Source organism: Ovis aries, chromosome 18 (assembly GCF_016772045.2).
Source record: "Ovis aries strain OAR_USU_Benz2616 breed Rambouillet chromosome 18, ARS-UI_Ramb_v3.0, whole genome shotgun sequence".
NCBI classification, from domain to species: Eukaryota; Metazoa; Chordata; class Mammalia; order Artiodactyla; family Bovidae; genus Ovis; species Ovis aries.
Window position 1 is genome coordinate 66,985,883 of NC_056071.1, and position 7,882 is coordinate 66,993,764.

General features: G+C 67.6%; 1 protein-coding gene across 1 annotated transcript; it reads left to right on the top strand.

The window, feature by feature from the left end:
• ZBTB42 (zinc finger and BTB domain containing 42) lies at window positions 1-4,243 on the top strand. Its single transcript, XM_027957468.3, has 2 exons — window positions 1-179; window positions 705-4,243. Exon 2 carries the CDS (start codon window positions 722-724, stop codon window positions 1,994-1,996), a length of 1,275 nt encoding a protein of 424 aa, XP_027813269.1. The 5' UTR covers window positions 1-179; window positions 705-721; the 3' UTR covers window positions 1,997-4,243.
• The last annotated feature ends 3,639 nt before the right edge of the window (window positions 4,244-7,882 follow it).

A 7,882-nucleotide genomic window follows, 5' to 3' on the forward strand; every position in this document is an offset into this window, starting at 1 on the left:
GGGGCAAGCGGCGAGTGCTGCCGGGCCAGCCAAGTTGGAGCGCGCCCCGCCCGGCGCCCTCCCCGTCCCCGCGCCCTCCCCGCCGGGGCGCGCTGCCCGCAGCTCCGCACGCGCAGGGGCGGCACCGGGGAGGGCGCGCGGCGCGGGCCGCGGCCGGAGAGGAGCTCGGGGCGGTGGAGGTGAGCGCGAGGGGCGGGCGCCCCGCATTGCCCGCCCCGCCCGCCGGCCCGCTCCCCGCGGTCGCGCTGCCTTAAATGGGGCCCCGCGGCGGCGGCGGCGGCATCTGGCGGGCCGAGCGGCAGCTGGAGGCGGCGCGGAGGCGCGGACCAGGGGCGGCGGCGGCGGCGCGGCGACTCGGGCGTCGGGGGACGCGGCCGGCTGCCGCCCCAGAGTGAAGTTCAGGGGCGCCCGCGCGGGGAGGGGCGCCCCGGGTGGAGACGCGCGCAGGTTCGCGCGGCTCCGGCCCCCTCCGCTGGCGCCCCGGGACCCGCCCCCGCGGCGGAGCAGCTCCTGTTTACTTTCGATCGAGTTTTTCCTGCTCGGGGCAGGTGCCCAGGGAGGCTCCGGGCGGGCAGCCGCGCGCGGCGCCCCGCGCCCCTCTCCCCGCGCTGCCCGCACTCGGGAAGGGCTGGTCGGGCGGCTGGGGGGCGAGCGGCGGCCGCGGCGTCTCCAGGCGCGCTCACGGGCGTCCCGTTTGTGCCCAGGTGATGACCGCGGCGGCATGGAGTTCCCGGAGCACGGCGGGCGGCTGCTGGGCCGCCTGAGGCAGCAGCGTGAGCTGGGCTTCCTGTGCGACTGCACCGTGCTGGTGGGCGACGCGCGCTTCCCGGCCCACCGCGCCGTGCTGGCCGCGTGCAGCGTCTACTTCCATCTCTTCTACAGGGACCGGCCCGCGGGCAGCCGCGACACGGTGCGGCTCAACGGCGACATCGTCACGGCGCCTGCCTTCGGCCGTCTGCTGGACTTCATGTACGAGGGCCGCCTGGACCTGCGCAGCCTGCCCGTCGAGGACGTCCTGGCCGCCGCCAGCTACCTGCGCATGTGCGACATCGTCAGGGTCTGCAAGGGCCGGCTCCGCGAGAGGGAGCGCGCGCTGCCCCCGGAGACGCCCGCCCCTGGGGCAGGGCCCCCGGGCCGGCCCCCGGGCCCTCTGTCTGCCTGGGCCCCCGCGCCCTGTCCAGCCTCTCTGAAGGCCAGGCTCCCTCCCGCTGGACCAAAGGCCACCTGCCCCCCGCCCGCACCAGGACCTCCCCCCTGGCAGGCGTCTGGAGAGTCAGACGGGGCCCTGGACCTGTCGCTGAAGCCCGGCCCGAGGCGGCCGCCCGTCCGCCCACCCTGCGCCCTCCAGACCGCCCCCTGCCGCCAGAAGCAGCCCGGGGCCCAGCCGGTGGTGAAGGAGGAGCCAGACTCAGAGTCCGAGCGGGAGGACGGAAGCAGCAGCCCTCGGAGCGCCCACAGCCCCCTGCGGCCCCCCGGTGTTCCCGCGGCGGAGCCCCTGGCCGGGGGCTTGGGGCCGCTGCCGGTCCGCGGGGTGGGCAGGGGGGCGCCGGGGCCCGAGGCGGAGCGGGGGGAGCTGGAGGCCGCCCTGCGGCCGACCGGGCGCCTCTGCCTCTGCCCGCTGTGCGGCAAGCTGTTCCCGGGCGCCCACGTGCTACAGCCACACCTCAGCGCCCACTTCCGCGAGCGGGACGGCGGCCGCACGCGGCTCTCGCCCGACGGGGTGGCACCCACGTGCCCGCTCTGCAGGAAGACCTTCTCTTGCACGTACACGCTGAAGAGGCACGAGCGCACTCACTCGGGCGAGAAGCCCTACACGTGTGTGCAGTGCGGCAAGAGCTTCCAGTATTCGCACAACCTGAGCCGCCACGCCGTGGTGCACACACGCGAGAAGCCGCACGCCTGCCGCTGGTGCGAGCGCCGCTTCACGCAGTCAGGGGACCTCTACCGCCACGTCCGCAAGTTCCACTGTGGCCTGGTCAAGTCCCTGCTGGTGTGAAGGGCCGACGGAGGGGCCGAGGGAGTGTGAGGTCGGAAGCTCAGCAGAAGCCCCCAGGGCTGGGCCAGCCTGCAGAAGGAACCCTGCTGCCCTGGGAAAATGGCCCCAGACTTGGACGGACTGGGAGCCGCCGGGGCAGTCCTCCAGCCTTGGCCCTCCGTTCCAACTCACTCTTGTCCCTGGATCTGCCCTGACCAGACACTGAACTCCTCCGTCCAGCCTGTGAACTCCTCTCTCCAGCCTGTCCCAAGGAAGGTCCGAAGGGTCCGAAGGGCCCGGGCTCCCCAGCGAGAGGAGGCCAGCTGACCCTCCTCCCAGGCTTTCCTGACCACCCCATGAGCAGGCTCGGGGGCACCCTGTGAGCCTGGCACTGTGCTCGGTGAAGGATGCCCGCTCACAGATGCTGTCAGTGTGAGTCCCAACGGGAGCTCGGACGGAACAGACCACTCCTGGTGGGTGGCAGTGGGAACCCCTGCAGGGCGCCCTAGGCACAGTGAGCGCCAGCAGGGCCCTCAGGGCACAGCTGGTGTCCCAGGGGTGCGGCCCCAGCAGGAACCCGGGTGGCAGCAGAGCCAGCTGGGAGCAGAGGGCTGCGGAGCTCCGGGCGCTGGGGAGGGAGGCAGGCCCTCCACAGCTCTGGTTTTGCCCACACCGCAACACAGGGCGGAGAGGGGGGTTCGGAAGCATTTCTCTAGATACAGAAGGAGCCTTTGGAGGTTGCCAGATGTTGGCACGTGGTCGCTGGGCCGTGCCACTCCCCTGCCTGAGCACAGGGACCAGTATGCCTCCTGGCCGCCCCCAGGGGGCGGCCGAGCGGGGCTGGGAACGCAGCCCCCTGCCTGGAGCATTCCTGGTCAGTGGCAGGCCTGACCCTGAAGGTCATCTGTCCACCTGATGGCGGTCTCCCTGGAGCTGCTGGTCATTGCCAGAGTGCTGTAGGGGACCGAAGGCTGCAGTTTGGATCAGAGCCAGGTGGGCAGAGTTTCCTTTCCCTACGGGGCGGGGGGAGGGGAGAGTCTGGGTGAAAGCAGGCATTGCTTGGGGCGGGGTGGGGGGAAGGCATGTGGCCTCCAGGCAGCGGTCACAGGACCCCGCACGCCACTTGCGGAGGCTGATGCTCCTAAAACGCAAAAGGCTGCTGCATCTGTGCTTGGTGGAGGCACTCCGCCTCATCTGCCTGCTCCCTGAGCAGGTCTCGCTGCCGGGTCCCAGTGGGTGGGCAGAGGTGGGGCTGCCCCAGGTTCTGAAGGTGGCAGAGCCGCCCAGACTCCTGGTTTCCCCAGAGCGTGAGCTCTTTCTGCTGTGACCGGAAGTGGTGCTGAGGTCCGAGTTCAAGTTTTAAATTACTGCTCGGCTCCTGACAACACTTGATGTCGTATTTATTCGTCTGCCTGGTCTGGAGTGAGAAGACCATCAGCCTTTGCAGCAGGTGGGCAGGCGGGGGCCATCCCCCTGCAGGCCCTCAGCCCTCCCGGTGTGTGGGCAAGCTGGCCTGCAGACCAGAGAGAGAACCGGGGGAAGGGGACCCTGCTGCTGATTGTCCTGGCTCCCGGCCCTGCACCTCTCGGAGGGCTGGTGGGACTGCACTCATGGGCAATGTGCTCCATGACCGGATTTCCATGCGTGAGTGTGTGCTTGGGAGTGTGTGTGCGCGTGTGATAGGGAGAGTCTGCCTGTGTGGGCATCTGTGTCCAGCAAAGGCGGGGCCCGAGCCGGACCAGCACCCGAGCCCCCGCCCCAGCAGGCAGTGGGGAGATGAAGCCTCAGCCTTGGTTTTCCCCACGGGGTTTCCACTGGGGAAGAAATTTATTTTCCTGGGGCAGGAAGCCAGCCTGTCCTGAGTTATCAACACTGGATTCATTGTCTTCTGCAAACAGTTACTGTGAAGTTAATGTACAGAGAAGTGGTCATTTTTATGTTTAACAACTGACACAGTTCAGATAAAAATATATATACACACACACACATATATTTAAGACACTAACCATGTGGGATGTGTAGAGGCCTGTGTAGATAGACACCTTGCTGGGGGCGCCTGCTCTGTGGGGCCCTCCTGGATGGCCCAGCCTCCCGCCCCTCTGGCGCCACTGCCTCTGGGTGGGGGTCCTCCGTGTGCCTGGAGGACAGCCCTTGGCGCTTGGCGTTTGGCGGGAGGACTTGCTGGCGTGCGCCCGCCTGCTGTAACGGTCTCCCCCTGTGCACGTTGTCGTCTCAGTGACAGTGGTAATAAAGCCCACCCCAGGTGGAGATGGCCGTGATTGTTCCTGGGGACACCAGAGCCAGTGGGAGTCGGAAGTGCCGCTGGTCTTCAGGGGGACCCGGGTGTGCGGTGGGCACTCTGGGAGCCCTGTCCCAGATGCCACCTGCCGTGTCTCCTGGGCGCAGGGGGCTGCAGCAGGCTGTGTGTGGCTGAGAGACCCTCTTCCCAGATTGTTAGCTCCCCCTCACCCCCAATCCTGGGGAGCAGAGTGCGGGCTGGGACCTGGTGAGGCAGCTCGTGGCCTCTCGCCTGGTGCAGGGGTGCCTCCTGAGGCCGCCAGCCCTCTGGGTCTGGGTCTTCTCCCCCTGCTCCAGAGGCAGTCCCCATCCCTGCCCCTGCTTCACCCTGTGCCTCTCGCCTCCCTCCACACCCCGTCTGTACACCCCTGCCTCCCCCTGGGTGGGACGGACCCTCACAAGAGGTGAGCAAGGCTGAGCGGGGGTCTCGTGCCCGCCACCCCCACCCCTACCCTGTGGCGCCCAGCTTGATCTCGGGACGGCTGAGTGGGACCCAGTCGGGCGAGTGGCTGGACAGGCTTGGCTGCTGGGGTTTCCAGGACCCCGAGCCAGCTCGAGCTGATGGCAGGGCTGATGGGCGGTCTGCATGGGCATTCCACAGGGGCCTGAAGCTGGTGCTTCCCTGAGCCTCTGCCGGACCCGGGGCAGGTCGCCTTATGTGTGTCCCCGGCCATAGCACCCACCAGGAAGAGCTGAGTCAGACCCAGGAGGGGAGGGGCCAGGGGGCCTCACTTGCTGAGAGGACCCCAGAGGCTGGCTGGGTGAACCGGTGCCGGGAGGACTGGTTCCTGGGCTTTCGAGGCCTTCCCAGCCTGGACCCTAAGTGCACGCGTCCTTGCTTCTGGGAGGTGGCACCTGCACCTCCCCTGCCTGGCCCAGCCTACCTCTCAAGGAGCCTTCCTCCTGGACCGGAGCCACTGTCCTGCAGGGAGGCCCTGCCCTGTTCCCATCTGGGCCCGTGACTCAGCCCGGGCCTTCTCAGAACCCAGAGGAGGCTATTGCCGTGCCAACCCAGGGAAGGGCAGGAGGGCGCTCAGAAGGTCCCGGGCGGGGGGAAGCTGACCAGGGTGGGTTTCCAGGACTCCTGCCAGCCCGGCCCTGCCCAGCTGAGCTCACACTCTGCCCCTGTGCCCGTCACTGAAGCTGCCGCCCCCACACCTTGGGGGAGCATCCAGCGCAAAGCATGTGGAGGGGTCCGGCTGGCCTGCCGTCGCAGAGCCAGTGGGTGGCAATCCCAGGCGCTCCTACAGACCTCAGCTGGGCGCTGCCCCTCCCCCTTGGCGCAGCGGCACTAGAGGCGTTGCCAAGGGCAGGACTTTGGGCCAAGAGGTCCCCACGACCACCAGCGGGGCGGCACTCAGGCCCCTCCAGGAGCGCATGGCACGGGTGCCCCAGGCTGCGGGCCGCCCTGCAGAGGTGGCAGTGAGAGGGGCCACCTGAGTGGGTGCAGACGTGCAGTGCCCAGGGCGCCCCAGGGAAGCTGCCAGCTTTGAGGCAGGGAGTGCTCAGGGCAGGTCTGGCCAGCCTCGGGCCCTCCTCCCCAGCTTCCTCTGCCCCCCGCCCTGGGCCTCGCCGCTCCCAGCGCTCATGCCCGCTGGTGAGTGAGGTCCACCTTCAGACCGTCAGGACAGACGCACAGGCTTCTGGCCCACTGGCTCCATCCCCGCCTCCCAGCCTTGGGGGGCAGGGGGCACCCGGCTGGCCAGCCTCTGCAGGGTCCCCGGCCCGACACTGCTCACCCTCTTCCAGAGCCCTGAGCCCGCCCGGCCACGGTCACTGCCATCGTCATGGAGCCGCCCCTCCACGCCCCTGCTCCACATGCGTGGTCACCTCCACCCACCCTCGAGGCAGGGCCCCACAGGACACCCCATCGAGGCCAGTTTCCAAGCTGAGGGCCTGATGCTGAGCAGCCACGAGCTGACGAGGGCCGGAGACGGTGCAGCCCCCCAGTGGCCCGCTGTCCGTGGCTGTCCTGTGCCGCCCCCGGCCCGGCGCCTTCCTCCTCCTGCTCAGAAGAGCAGACATCTGCACCCTCCCCACCCCGCCCGGCCACCTGGCCTCCCAGCACCTGCCCCCAGGTCCCGTCCTTCCCCGCCTCTGAGCCCTCGCAGGGGGACAGGTACTGTGGCAGACAGCTGCTGAGAGGAGCCTGGGCACAGCCAGCGGGCATGCCAGCGGCACTGCTGCTGATGACGCCAACAAGAAGGAAGACGCAGGGCTTGGCCCCAGTGCTCTCCGGAGTGGGGGAGCGCATCCCCAGGGTGCTGGCCGTGGGGGGCAGTGCGGGGCCTGCCGGCACTTGGAGGAGCATCACTTTCGGGTCCCAGGCCTCCTGGGCCACCATGCCCCTCCCGTGCCTCCACCCTCCTGCAGCTGCCCCTGCCCAGCCCCAGGGGGCTCCGGAGGGTGGGAGGTGGTGGGCAAACCCCAGCAGCCGCGGAGGAGTCCAGGGACAGCTGGTTGGAGGGCCAGGACCCAGTGGGGGCGGTTCAGAGAGGAAACCCGCTGTGCTGACTCGGTGTCCAGGCCGGCGGCCCCGTAGAGAAGTCCAGCTCCTGGGCAACGAGAGCTCCCCTCCCTGAGTTGGGATTCAGACGGGTTTGTTTTCACCAGTTGGAACAGAAATCTGTGTATAGAGAAATCCCATTTCCTTGCCTTCTCCAGCAGACAGCTGGGGCTTCGAAAATTAGGTTCTGGAGCCAATTCCAATGTGTGTGTGTGCACACGTGTGCATGCATGTGTAAATGTGCACTGCATGGGTGTGCACGTGTGCGCACACAGCTGTGCACCTGTGTATACGTGTGTGCACGTGTGTGCGTGTGTGCATGTGTGTGCACCTGTGTATACGTGTGTGCGTGTGTGCACGTGTATACGTGTGTGCACCTGTGTATACATGTGTGTGCACGTGTGTGTGCACGTGTGTATGTGTATACATGTGTGCACGTGTGTATGTGTATACGTGTGTGCACGCGTGTGCACCTGTGTATACGTGTGTGCATGTGTGCGTGTGTGCACCTGTGTATACGTGTGTGCACGTGTGTGTGCATGTGTGCACGTGTGTGTATGTGTGTGCGCGCGTGTGTGTCTTGAGCACTCCTACAAGCAGTGCTCCGGCACCAGCCGGGTGTCCTACAGCTCAGCCCCATCCTGACACTGTCGGCCCAGACAAAGCTCAGACCCATGTGTACGGGCTCAATCCCACAAGACAGCTCTGCCCCCAACTCACGCTGGTCCTGAGCCCAGATTGTCACCTGTACTGCTAACTCGGGTTATGGAGCAGAGGCTCCCCCGACCCCAGGAAAACAGTTTATTACATCCTTGGCTTATAAAGAAAAAGGATATCATTCAGGATAAGCCAGAGGGTTCCTGGGGCGAGCTGTAGGGGCAGGTGTGAGCTTCCAAGCCCCCTCTGGTTGAACCACTCGCCCTGAACCTCCATGGGCTGACCAGACCAGCCGGGACGCTGCGAACCCCGTCCTGTGGGGGCTTCACAGAGGCTCTGTGCCTGGGTGCATTGACCATGGATGATTGATTCCATCTCTGGCTCCCCGCCCCCGGGAGGTCAGGGGGCGGGGCTGTCACCCGTGGTGGTCCTCCGGCCAGTTGTCC

Bases quoted from the DNA above. Each gene is read 5' to 3' on its own strand.
- ZBTB42 (XM_027957468.3), top strand. From the start codon at position 722: ATGGAGTTCCCGGAGCACGGCGGGCGGCTGCTGGGCCGCCTGAGGCAG.